The following is a 13,957-nucleotide window of genomic DNA, read 5'->3' as shown; positions in this document are numbered from 1 at the left end:
TTTAAAAGGGTTTCAAAAGAAGAGATACCCAACCTGTTCCACTTTCCAAAACAAAGGTTTGTTTATGCTATTCTGAGGGTTAGGGTTAGACGGTTCAGGTTGAAGCAGTACAATTCATTCTGCCTTTTAACTAAACACAAGCTCATATACATGTATGCATGTGTATTTTTAATTCTTACTCTCAGGCTGCTGAACATCCTACAGCCATCAAACACTTGCACACAATAATTCCTCACTGGTTCACAGAAATACTCAACCATTTCAATGCTACTTTACACATATGTGTATAAGTAGCATTGAAAGATATGAATACATAAGTATATGTATTCATATCTTGCTTCATGTAGTATGCACGTTATCTGAAGTCACACTCAGATTAAGGCCACAATACAATTTAGGTGTTTTTATGATTTTATATCCTGGCCTTGAGTACAATGATACTTAATTTTGGTGTTAGTTGTTAATAGCAGGAATGACAAACTTTAACGTCAATATGTAACTGTTACATTGTGAAAGTGAAAGCTTACAAGAAGACTTTGAATGTATCACTGGTCCGCAGCTACACAATGATCCTACTTTGACTTTAATAAACCTAGCAGCAATCATAAAATATTTTTTTTAAATCCGGATTCAAGCCTTTGGGCTGCTGTTTGTGTGTGTTTGCCTTTGTCCCTTTATGTCAGTCAGCATCTCAGCAGTAAACAGAGGTGAAGCCACGGTCAGCCTTTCGGCAGGTACATTAACCTGCTACATACTCTACCTCGCTTATACGTCCTGTTTATCACGACCCACATACTGTGCATTGGTACCTATATAAACTCGATTAACTGCTCTGAAAGCTGACTGAATTAGGCCTGTTTTTATCATCAGCTGATGGGAAGTGAGCCGGGGCTAGTTAGCTAGCAGCTAACGCTAGCCTCTCTCCATCCTTGAGCAATGTCACTTTAATACAAATTAAAACTGCTCACTCACTCAAGTCATAACCATCATGAAGCAGTGAATCCGTCCTGGTATTGGCTTGTGGTGAAACGGGTGCCGATAACAAGCTGTAAAACATCAATCGAGACTCACCTTACTGTGTTTACCACTATGTCATTTTGACAGTCCGTCATCTACAATGTCCTCTGAGGCAACTGAGGCTACTGAATAAAGGTTCCGTGTAACGTTTGTACATTTTACAGTATACAGTGTGCACAGTTTTTCAAAAAAAAACTGTAACAGTCAACACAATATAGAAGTCCTTATGATATTTTATAAAAATCTAATACATATGCAGAAATGCAGAAATGTATTTGAATTAACCAGTAAATAGTCACATATTATGCGTCACGTGTTTCTTTTTCCCTTTTTAATTTTTTGCCCAGAAAATGCAATTCTCAAAATAAGAAAAAAGACAATCAAACTAATCTTTTTTTAAAACACATAATGTTACAATTATTAAGGCACACAAGACAAACAAAACATGATAACGAAGATCTTTATTTATCCGGAGTGAATTTGTTGTGCAGTAGTTGCAGTACAAACTTGGAAAGAGTGGAAATATATAGAAAGCAAACATAAAATATAAGATATTAACTAGGTGCAAATCCAAAATTTACTCCAAAAATGTAAACAGGTTAACAGTAAGGATCATTCTCAGTTGGTTACATATACTGTACACATGTGAGAAGTGAGAAATTGTAGCTGTGTACACATGCAACATCCAATTATGAGCCCCTGTCACATTAAAATCATTACTATTAAATACAATATCATTATCTTGTTATTACAGTGAAACATACTGGAGTGTGGCTTTGTTCCTTTATAGCAATTTGTAAAATGTTTGTTCAATTTCATAGTGACAATTTCATTCATGACGTGATGGAAATACGCTAAGCCATTTCTGTGTTGTGTTTTGTTTTGTTCTATATTTCATTACTCTCTGTAGTTATAATGACACAAAGAATGCACAAGGATCAAAAAAGTTTTACCAAATTTTGTGAGCTTTTTAAATTTCCTCAACACCCATTCTTTGTCTCTCACTAATGGGTTCTGTGTTAAGGCTATTATGTTATACACATTTCTATTATTTTCATAACCATCAAATGGGATAAAAAAAAAATCCTTAAAAGGCATTATCAGTACCACAGTTGATAGCAAGAGGTGGTGCATTTATTTCGTCTCACAAAGAAAGGTTGTGATACACGTCTTTACAGACAAATCTGACCAAGATGGGAAGAGGAACGGAGAGTGGAGGACAAAGCAGAGGTGGAGAATAGTTTCCCCCTAATGGGCTACTTGAAGCTGCCCCAGCACCCAGTGTCAGGCCAACAGAGAGAAACATCTTTCAAGAGAGACACAGTAATTCTCCTCCTGTGTTACAACAAGGGCTGAATCGATAGGGTTAATAAAGGACTTTTATTAAAAAAACATATTGGTGTATTGGTGACTATACTCCAATATTATAGACATGCCATTTCATCGGTTGGACCTGTATTAGATATGTATTAGGTCTGTTTGCAGGTTAAAAGTAAATCAGGAGTTTGTATTCTGCACTGCTGCACCCCAAAGGCCATGGTTAAATAGGTGAAATTTGTTTTGTGTGCAAACTAGAAAAAAAATATACGAAATGTTAAGGGACTATGGACACTTCTGCTTTTTATCTAATCTTGAAGCCCCGTCGTGAAGAGTGGCCTTTGACAGAATCTAGTTTTAAGCTGAAGTTTATTAGGTCTTATTTGGATGTCATCCTTATACTATATCTGTTGCTTATGAAGTGTGTTTAGTATCACTAACCAAAACACAGTGAACATGGAGCCAGGTAGTGCTGAATACTGAGCAGGAACACAACATATTTTTGCCCGAGGCCCCCTTGTTGGTTCAGCCGGCCCTGGGTCCTGTGCTTCAAACGCAGTTTAACTAATCCAACCCACAATGCTGTTATCAGGCTAAAATTATCCTGTTAATTCTCATCCAGATAAAAGGTTATTTGGTGAACCCAGATGAAGTTATCTTGAGCAACATCTCGCTCTTACCTTAAAATTAGGACAACATGAGTAGAGAGTTGAAATCACACGAAGTAGGTGTGGTGTGAACACCTCCCAGCATGCACTGGGGCAATAGATTAATGGACATAAATCTCATTTTATGTGGGTTCCTGCATTTTGTTTTACATACTTTACTTACTTTACATTAAACGGTTTGACTTTTTTTTGTGTAATCACATCAACAATTCATAGTGATTTGTCAATAACCTGCATGTTCACTTCGAAAATCATAATTGCCTAATCTAATTAAGACCATCATTTGCATTTGAAAATTAGTTCATGTATGGGGTTTACCCGAAAACTTTTTTGTCATGATCCAGCTAGCTGTCAATAAGCTGCACTTTATCATGTTTGGGCTCCAGGACTTCTAGTTCCAGATGGATTTTAAAAGAGCTTCAAAGAACCAAAAAATCCAGATTCATGTCAAATCATCGATATTCTCATTTGGATAGCTCGGTTCTCCCCATCCAAAGAAAGGGGTAATGGGCCTGGTCTTGGAAAATGAAATGAAACAATGAAATGCATAGGGTGTATTTATTTAATACTATACCAAATATTAAAACTGGCCGTAAAATTGAGAAAATTTGTTCCCAAAACAAAAGATAAATTCTGTTTCACAGGTATAAGTAATTTGTTCAAAATAAAATACTGAAGGAAGTGACATTTTCTGGATGTTTTGTTTGGAAAAGGGTCAATTTAATTATCAGCAGCTCGAGACCAAGAAATATCAGCTTTCAAAAGCCCATTTGAGGAAAACCCCAGTTGGGCCTCCTCCTCCTCTTTTCTATGAACACTCTTTGTCTGAATTTGTTTCAAAAGTTCTCCCCGGTGAAGGAGAGGAGGGCCAGGACGGTCTAATGGGCTACTCTACCATGTTGCTCTCTCTGCAGCATTGTTGCAGGATAATGGTCCTACATATCTCCGATATAAATCTGCTGATTTTTATTTTTGTTCAGGGTTTGTTCATTCTGGGAACATGTTTAGCAAAAGCAAGTAAATCCAGACAGCACATCCTCCAGTATTTGACATGCATTCTATTCAACACAGAATTTCTACCTGGACAAATAATTTCCTGCTTTTGGTGAGAACAAAAAAAATGTTCAAATTACATTTTGGCCTTTTTACTTGCCATTTCCATTCAGCTTTTGTAATTTGATTTGTCAAAATTTCACATACAAAGGAGATGAATGGAGGCCAGGTATGGGTGGGTGTGGCCACTGTCCACTGTCTTTGCAGCAGTGTGTCCGTGCTTTTGAAATCCTTTCAGGCTAAGTGCTTGGATACAGGGATTGATGCAACAAATAAGCATCAACTTTAGGAATGAGACCATCTCTGCTCCATCATTTTCCATCAAACAGCAATCTCATGTTCCCCTTCGCTTCCTTGGCTCACGCACTCAGGTCTCTCTCTGTCCTGTCAGTCTTGCCTATTTCCTTATTTATTTTGATCATACCATCTTCTAGTGATGACTAAATTATGATTAGATTTAAGGATGTGCAGAGCTTTCATCTATCTAGTGCCTTGTTTAATATTGCCCCCCCAACCCCTCTAGAACCGCCACCCCGACCCCCCAAACACACACAACACAATAGTCATCTACCTCGACTCACTCACCCGCTATTGAAGAGCAGAGTGGCTGCTTGGTTCCCGTGGAAACACTGCGCGTGTGTTCAGTAAATGTTTCTCCCTCGCTGAGATTAAGTTGGATATGCACACACAAGAAAACAGGTTATTTGTTTTATATGCAAATAATCTGCTCTCCTCTGCTGCAACCTGTGTACTGCTGTATTATAAATCTTTACATGAACTGAGGTTTAATAGGAGCAAAACACTTTGACACAACTGTTTTACTATAAATGTATTTATTCATGAGAAAGAGTGCTGCTGTCATTACTGCTTAGAAGGTAGGTTCTGTCTTGAAACAACACTTTAAGACAGCCTTGAAACTGGTTTTGCTTGCTGTAATTATTCCTCCTGTTCATACTGGCCATTAAAAGATTCCTTCTTCAACGTGCTTTCATTGTAAGTGATAGGACAAAATCTACAGTCCTCATTTTGTGCAAAAATATATTCCAAAGTTTATCTGAAGATAACATTCGTCCGAGTTAAACAAATCAAGTCTTTTTAGTATAAAACTCTCTCTTTGTATTTCCGGTGTTACCTGTTGAGCTGCAGTGGAGGGAAATGTTGTACTTCAGAGATTTTAAATTGGAAAGACACCCACGTAATGACGTGTTGTGTCAATAAAGGGCTGTGTCAATGTTCATGTGGGCATCTGACTATCGTTTTAAGACAGACTTTAAACACATCCTTTATGGAAAAGCATTGCGGTGTAATGCTTTTCCATATCTGATCCGATCAGAAGTGGACAGCTTTAAAGCTGGGGTAGGCAACATGTAAAGACTAGCAAGAGATAGCTAGATTTTGAAAGGATCCAACTGAAAAAAATCCCAGGCCTCCCTCCAAAGCCACTCCCCCAAAACACATATGGCCACATTCAAAATACCAATGCATTTACAATAAGTCCAGCTACTTGCAGTGGAGAAAAACTTGACAAACCACTGCCTTAAAACAAACTTACCTGACCAGGACCATATTGCTTCATGAAACATCTCTCTTTGCCGTGTGTTTGGCTATATAATTAATCATTATTATATGGGGGTGAAGAAGAAAAGACAGCAGTTTTTATATTTGGGTTCCGCTGAACAGCACAATACCAATCTGTGTGTGTGTGTGTGTGTGTGTTCAGCCCTGGCACCACACATCTCATTCACACCTAATGATCGCAGCCTCTCACTGGCAGCCATCTCTCCACCCAGACCAAATCCAATTACTGGGGACAATAGAAACCAGCTCCAGGCTCGGGACTCCATCAGCTCCTCTGTGCCGCTGCTCCCTGCTCCGAGACTCCTGCTGGACCCCTAATAATGTCGAGGGTCCACAAGGGCCACAAAGTACACCTGTACACAGACACGGATACAAGTACAAAGAGAAACACAAATACAAACACATATCAAGCACAAATGCAAATAAATAAAAAAAAAAAACATATAAAAGTATGACAGCTAACCACAACATACAAGCAAATTTAAATAAGAAAATATATTAGATGTAAGCCTAGCAGTATTAAAAGTAGTACAAGCAAATATAAACAAATAATACAGTTGCACTAATAAAAATGTAAAGCACAAATGTGAACACAGATATAGAAAATATTGCTAACTTCCAGTACAACACACTAAATTCAAAATTTAGACCTACTGAATAATGTTCGTTAGGCGAAGTCATTGGTATTCTATGCAACACACGTTAACGCGACAGGACACGGTTCACTTTTCAATGGCTCCATCTAGTGTCATATACATGAAACCGCAACGGGTTATTCTGGACCAGAATGAAGATCCCAATGAATATCAGTCACACACACGAGGCATTAAGTTAGCTGCTCTGGAACTTTTGGTTTGAAGCTCAATTTTTATAACAACAAATGCTCGGAAATAGAATATAGAAATGTGAACAACAACAATCCCATGACATGTTGATAATGTGACATGATCAAAAGCTCCAAAACAGAACTGAGATTTTTCTGTCCAGAGACATAAATAAAGTAGTGGTGGATTCTCAAATGAGGTCCCATGTTTTTCTTTCTTTCAAATTGAAAATTGTCTAATTTACGGGTTTTAAGTTGATGGAGTGATGTTTCTGAAAGAGTCACACAAGATCACTGACAGTTGCAGTATTCTTGTTATTACCTAATGGCAATTATTTCAACCTTGGCCTTGGCTTGGTGATTTTAAAACACAACACACGTTTTCCTAACTCTAGTGACTGTTACAAAATGTTGTAGTTTGAAGTAGCTTAGGCCTACTTTGATGGTGGCAACATTCTCAAGCATGAGGAATAAGTTTATTTTTGCCAGAAGCCTAAAATGAATGTAAAGTTGAGAGTTAGTTAATGTTTCCCAGGATCAAGAGTGGCTCTCCTTTTATCTTTAACCATTTGAGTGTTTGTTTGTTTTTTGTCTAAAATTTATTCTTGGTAGCATTGACGGATTATTTCCAGGTAATATTGTTGCCATCAAGAAACCAGATGGGAAAGGGAATTCAAAGTAAGCCAGTTATTGACATATTTGATACGAGTGTCAGAAGGCCTCAGGGATGTTGCAAAGTAGAAAGGAAGTTATCGGTCGTTTAATTTTATTTTGAAAGTTGTAGCCGGATGTGGTGTGTGTTACCACGACGACGTGACGTTCGTAGCTGAGGCAACATGGCGAACGGTGGAGTGACCGTAGATGACATGCGATATGCTGAATACACTCCTAAAACAACCGTGAGGAGCGACACGGACATAGACAGACGGCTGGTTAGTATCTGTTTTTACACTGAAGACATTTGTGGAGCCAGTCAAACTAAACCTGGCTGTTTTTTGTCCCTGTGTGATAGGTTCCTCAATGACCGCTAACGTTAATGTCACCGCTCTTGCATAAGCTGGTGAACTAACGTTAACTAACTAACGTTGACTAACTAGCTGAAGTCAGCACAGGGGTTTGGGTTTTGCTCTGACGCTGAACGGTGGTTCGATATCCTTTAGCTTTCTGGACAATATTTATTAACCGTTCAAGCCGCAGGAGACAGTTGACATAAACATAAATATTCACTGTAACGTTAACTAGCTGGTCTCGAGTGGGAAACCCAAAGACTAGCGCTCTTCTTCTGAATTGACTGAAAGTCCACAGTAACCTTAGTAATTAATTAACTGCAATTATAAATCATAAGTAATATATACTTCATGATGTGTATTCAAATTGCAGGTACAACTTCAATGTCACGACTTCCTATGACACAGCACGTGTAAATACTCGGTTACTTCATGACATAACGTTACACACAGCAACAACAACACAAGGTGCCCGTCCTGCAGTCTACCAGCGTTGATAGATGTGTTTTTACTACTAATGATGTAAAAGAATGATGAGCTGACTTGGATAGAAAAGACTCGACAAAAATCTACTGTGACAGATAATTTGCTATTCTCATAGGGAGGCTTGGATATGTACATTTATGGGCTGTAGTTATTTATGTTATGGCACACATTCTGGAAAACTGGTTTAGTATTCATAATGTTGAAGTTTCTGCAAGACTGTACTTTATGGGGCTGCTCAATCGTCCTAAATGTAAAATTATGCTTAGAACTTATTTGAAATAAGATAATCAGGAGTTAAACTGGTAAGTCACTAAACACAAAGCATCAGTATGGTGCTGTTGAGGCCAAAATTGTGATGGCACTCTTCGACATACAATGAAATGTGATGCTCGAGTACTTTCCTCTGTAAAATCGTCCCAAATTCATGTAGTTCACATCTCAATCTTCACAATTAGATTCCTCCATTAGAAATTGTTCAAATACAAGTTTGAGGCTTTTAAGGCCATTCATTATATATCACAGTTTTGTTTATTTAATTTTTTATCCAATAATTTTTTATCCAGTTTATTTAATTTAAGTATCCAATACATTGATGCAATGGGACTCCATCAGTTGACTTCCTTTTTATTAACGTAACATTTACTAAATTTTACTTTTCCACAGAGTACCTGAATTGGACAGCATCAAACAAATCACTGGCAAACAGATATCAAACAGTTTTTTAGTGGAGATTGGTTTGCTGATCTCTCCACAGTGGATCACATGGGGAATACTGTAGCTGCCACACAAATCTTTGAGTAGCTGTGTTAGCTACACATCCAACCCAGTGTGGTAACTGCTGGATGTTTTGTTTTATGTTACAGGGAGGGACTCTGATTGCAGTCGGTCTTGGTGTGGCAGCTGCAGGGTTTGCAGGTAAGAGTAGTTTGATAATATTATCTGGATAAGCATGTACAGCAGTACTTTTACGGTTTGTTTACTATCACTCAGAATCCTAAAATTGTCGCTCTGCCTGCTTTCTCTTTAGCAAGCGAAATTTTCTTTACAGATTTTTCATTTGGACGTTTGCAAACTGTTTCATGTGTTTTGTGTTTAATCCACAGGCCGCTATGCATTCCACCTGTGGAAGCCTCTTGGACAAGTCTTCTCTGAAACTGTCAAGAAGATGCCAACATCAGTGAGTAATCAATTAACCTCCTATGCCTCTGTAGTCATGTTCATATCCAGTCCTGTTCTGCTGAACTTTACATTTCACTTTTCAGTTGTTTGATCTGTATCATTTGCAAATTTGTCTGCACCTTCTTATTATTATGCATCTGACTGTTAAGTGAGTTCATATCTGAAGCTTTTAAAATAGTATTGCTCTTTGGAATATTAATCAGGTCAAAGAATATTGGCTAGGTGTGAATATGGACGTGGCTTAAGGTTCATCCTGACTTGAGGCTGAACAACTGCAGCATTAAATGAACCCGAACTTAACTAGTAGTTGTAGATGGTTCAAAGAAACACTTGAGATATCATAGCTATAGCTTGAGAATCAAAGCTCTAATCCTTTTCTCTCACCACAGGGTTTCTCATCATATTACAAAGGAGGTTTTGAGCAGAAGATGTCCAAACGAGAGGCCAGCCTCGTCCTTGGTATCAGGTAATAAGATGTGTTGTAGTTAATATTTCTGTATTAAGTACAGTGTGTGTCTGTGCTCAGAGGAAAGTTACGATTGCTCACATGGATGTACTTTTTGTGTCATGTCCAGTCCAACCAGCACTAAGGCCAAGGTACGTGAGGCCCATCGGAGGATCATGGTCCTGAACCATCCAGATAAAGGTAAGGCAAAAGTCAGATGTCAAGAACAGTGTTTCTCAAAGTGTGGTTCTTGTGGGGGAGATAATATCCATGAGGAACACAATGTCAGAATGTAAGAGTGTTTTAGTCACAGGTTTCTACACTTTCTGTAATAAAAACTTCCTAAAGCAAAAAATCCTATCAGATGTGCAACCCTGGGACAAAGTATTATCAAATGGGGGTCCGTAGTCTAATTTGTGTCAGTATAGGTGTCCTTGATGTGAAAAAGTTTGAGAACCACCGGTCTAGAATGTGTAAACTGTCAATCACAGAAAATCCGTTTGTCGCAGTATGTTTAGTTTTTTAGTAAATAATATCACAGATGGAAGTTGGCTATAGTAGCAGTCTTGAGTTACAACAATCACATAAACTGTGACCTGTACACATACTGAATATACATTCTGACCTGTCTGTACTGTAAAAACAATATGTTTTACATCAGGAGATCACATAATACAAAGTAACACCCATTATCCCCAAACAATTTACTGTGCACGTAACAAGAAACAAAACAGTGTGTAGCCTAGGCTTGGTACCAGAAGGAGACATATCATCAAAGAGCAGGTAAAGGTAATGAAATTTTGCATTTATTGTTTTTTTAATGGTTTATGCCCAACTCCTCATTTGAGCACTGACACTGTTGGGGAAACCCCATGCCCTATCCCCCCGTCACCCAGCCCTCACCACAAAGCTTGTGAATGGTGAAGTTATCACTGCACATAGTGAAATGTGCCACAAGTTGGGCGAGGGTTCCTATAGAACTCAGTATTAATATTAAATCCATCCATCCATCGTCAACCGCTTATCCTGCGTACAGGGTCACGGGATTAATATTAAATGACGTTTGAAAATTGTGTCAAAGGACTAAAACTCGTGTTTGCGTGTGCGCAGGTGGGTCACCGTATCTCGCCGCCAAGATCAACGAGGCCAAAGACCTTTTGGACAAAGAGTCCCGGCGATGACCTGCACTGTTAACGAACATTTTAAAGATGTCTATCACCTCGTGCATCATCTCCTCTCTGTAGCTCTGCTACATAGACATCATCACCACACCAGTGAATCCATTCAAGCTCCTGGATGAATTGAAGAACAAAAATTATACTTTCATGACAGTTTAACAAGATTACTTAACTTATCATTGACTTAATTTGTCATCATATAAATTTGTATTTCAACCAAGAGTGAAGATTTACTTGAAATGGCAAATGACTGAACAGTCAGGGGTGGGTGAAGTTGCAGTGTCGCCCTCTAGTGGTAGCTGTTCCACATCGAGTGCTTCTGCTGGGTTCATGACTTGCTGTGTAAAAATGAGTGTACAAATGTCAGCATATATGGTATCGTGTAATGATGTATTCTATTTAAAGATCAGTAGAATAATAAATTTAAATATTTCCATGATTAAATAGGTAATGTAGAAGTGGTTAAAAACCTACCTACATAAACCTGGTTTATTAAATAAAGCTTTTTAACACTGAAAAAAAAACATTTGTCTCTGTATTTGGCAAAAGTGTTTCTTTCTTCACATCATTACAAATAACCCCAGCCATGCCTTGCTGAGGAAGCTGTTCATGCTTTTAGTCTGTTTCTGATGTCAGTTTTAGGGTTAAAACACAAGGTGCTCTACCTGCAGTAGCAGACTGACTGTGAGCAGATCTTAGTGTTTCAGGAGTCTTCTGGGCTGCATCTAACTTCTCTCTATTCAAGAGCTACTTCTAGGCCTTTGGACCAAAAACTTGGGAGTCCTAATGTTGGGACTGATGTGTTACTCTGAGATTTTGTTCAGAGAGGTTTTTTTTTATGTTTCTGAAACCCTTATCCTGATTATGGAAAAAGGTATCTTGTATACATGACATTTAAAATATCTGAATATAGCAGAAAGATTGTAACATGCTTATTTAAGTGCATTTAAACACACTGAGTAAACTGGTAACTCAGTGATGCTCTGTCAGGCAGCCATTTTCGATATGTTTCGTAATTACTCTGTTGTATGTTAATCTTTGTAGCTGTGTTTCCTTTAAAAGGGAAAAAGCAGATAAATAAACCCATCATAGACAGCAACTTCAAAACTCTTCTTTATTAAGAGGATGATGTCTTACTGATGTCATTATAGATGCCATTTGAAGGAAAAGACACAAAGCAAGATGTAGTATTTAGCGGCTATACTTACAGCAGCAGGTAATGGTCAAATATACCAACCAAATACAGCAAGGTTTGCTTGGGAAAAAAATAAACAAGGAATCCATCTTGTTCTGATGTTACCATGTTGGCAAATGACCACCAATCTCAGGGCTCCCAGAGGTCACCTCAGTCCATGTGGTCAGTCTGGACCAGAGAAAGCAGCCCTGGTCTGATATCCATCATGAAGGCAGAGGGTTTGTTTAGAGCAGCGAAGTGGTTGGAGCACATAAACATCATGGATCCCTTAATTCTACAACTGTGTTGACTAAAAGTCCCACAGACCATTTCAACGTCCAATCAGTGGGCTTGAAGTCGCACTGAAATTAAAATTAATTTTTGTCTTTCCTTGGTGTGTGTTTCCACTTGTGTATTTATTTGGTCAAATCTGTAAAATTCCCAAATTAGGACAGATAATTTGTGTACAAACTGTAATAATTCACGCTCTCAAAATATTACATATTTTGCCTTCTCCCTTCATGTAGATGGCAGCATTTGCCTTTGGTGCGGTGCATTCAGTCAGCCGAAGATTTGAAAAAGACGGCAAAGACATTTATGAAATACTCCAAACCTCGGACAATAACAGCCGCAGTATCAAAGTGATTAACAGTCAGTAAACCTGGAAAATACGCTTTTAAGGGATCTCAAAGATAAAACTATGTCCAGTTTAACAGAAAACCTGATGTACATCCACATTTCTCAGTCCAAGATAAAAAATAAAACTGTATTACTTACAAGGGAACCATATTGAGAGTGTGAAGAGTACACACAAGACAAAAATATGGCATAACTGCACATATACCACCTTTGTATATAGCAGGTCGAACACAGCGCTGAGTGTGTGTCTGGCAATGACTCAGCAGGAGTCAAAATAACATGAACGAAAAGTAACATCTAGTGGGTAGCTGGAGGAGGCACAGACAGAAACCTTGGTAAACATGATAGCACCATGGAAACTCCGCCCACTTAGTAGAACAAGTGGCATGCTGGGAAAGAGGTGGCGGTGTTAGGTGTACATTAGGAGTATTCTTATCCAAACAAATAATTTTACAGTTGATGGTCATCAACACAGATCATCCAGAGACATGAATATTAATTATTCCATTAAATACTTCCATTATTTTACATTTACGATCCAGTGGGTCAGATTTGAATGGAAATCTGCGGGATCACTTAACAGCTCACAGGGCGCTCCAGTCCTCCAAAAAATGGTAAAGCTTTCACCGTGTGAAAGAACTATGGATAGATTACAACCAACATGTTTGTTCTCTTTCAGGATAAGCAGTGAGGCTGATGGAAAATGTCGTCTTTATGTAAAGAAATACCATCAGGAAGAAAAATCTACTGCCGCAGTGAGACACAAGCTACCAAACGATGACTTTCGTGGCTTGGGGAGAACAAGTCAGAGGCTTCGGTGGAAATCAATCAGCAGCCCTTCGTTAACGAGCTTCATTAAGGCTGCTCTGGTTAAACGTCATCAGCAAGCCATTAGCAGTCCTGCGTAGCCCTCTCTAAGTCTTCCTCCTGCTGCTGCTCCGCCTCCTCCTCTTCCTCCTCATCTTGCTCCTCTTTCTCGCTCAGTTCCTCTCCAATCACGTCTAGCCGTGCCTCCTGCCTGTTTAGCACCTCCTCCTCCTCCTCCTCGTGATGGACCCCCGCCTCCTGCAGCTGCAGCCGTCGCTCCTCCACCAGCAGGAGGCGCTCTCTGACAGCCTCCGCTGCAGCTGCCGTGTCGCTGGGACTCCCGAAGTACTGCTCGCTCCTGGAACAACAACACTTTGACTTAGGAATTTTTGATAATATGAAGTGCGCGTGTTTTTGGTTATACTTCCAATAATCACAGAAACCTGAACATTTAGCAGCTACAGAGCCAAGCATTTCCCTCAGCAGTTTTTAGAAACCAAAATCAAAGCTAAAAGAAAGTGAATATTGGTTTCATACTTGTCAGGCCACCAGACACACAAGTCCAGATGAATGCTAATGATGCCCT

The 13,957-nt window shown here is 38.9% G+C and overlaps 2 protein-coding genes across 3 annotated transcripts in view; one reads left to right on the top strand and one right to left on the bottom strand.

Moving 5' to 3' along the window:
• Positions 1 to 7,235: 7,235 nt before the first annotated feature.
• dnajc15 (DnaJ (Hsp40) homolog, subfamily C, member 15) lies at positions 7,236 to 11,275 on the top strand. The gene is made up of 6 exons (XM_046053699.1): positions 7,236 to 7,388; positions 8,813 to 8,864; positions 9,053 to 9,126; positions 9,518 to 9,594; positions 9,704 to 9,774; positions 10,684 to 11,275. Exons 1-6 carry the CDS (start codon positions 7,293 to 7,295, stop codon positions 10,752 to 10,754), a joined length of 441 nt encoding a protein of 146 aa, XP_045909655.1. The 5' UTR covers positions 7,236 to 7,292; the 3' UTR covers positions 10,755 to 11,275.
• A 576-nt stretch (positions 11,276 to 11,851) lies between these two features.
• The window catches only part of sestd1 (SEC14 and spectrin domains 1), a 20,322-nt gene continuing 18,216 nt past the window's right edge, over positions 11,852 to 13,957 (bottom strand). Inside the window, exon 20 of one of the 2 annotated variants that reach the window (XM_046053698.1) lies at positions 11,852 to 13,602. In XM_046053698.1, coding sequence (XP_045909654.1) covers positions 13,456 to 13,602 — 147 coding nt within the window. In that variant the 3' untranslated portion in view covers positions 11,852 to 13,455. The remainder of the gene's footprint in view (positions 13,603 to 13,957) is intronic. The other variant, XM_046053697.1, reaches the window with a different exon arrangement.

The sequence above is a fragment of the Micropterus dolomieu genome, linkage group LG07 (genome assembly GCF_021292245.1).
Source record: "Micropterus dolomieu isolate WLL.071019.BEF.003 ecotype Adirondacks linkage group LG07, ASM2129224v1, whole genome shotgun sequence".
Lineage (NCBI taxonomy): Eukaryota > Metazoa > Chordata > Actinopteri > Centrarchiformes > Centrarchidae > Micropterus > Micropterus dolomieu.
The sequence above is the reverse complement of the archived record's forward strand: the minus strand, read 5'-3'. Positions and strand labels throughout refer to the sequence as shown.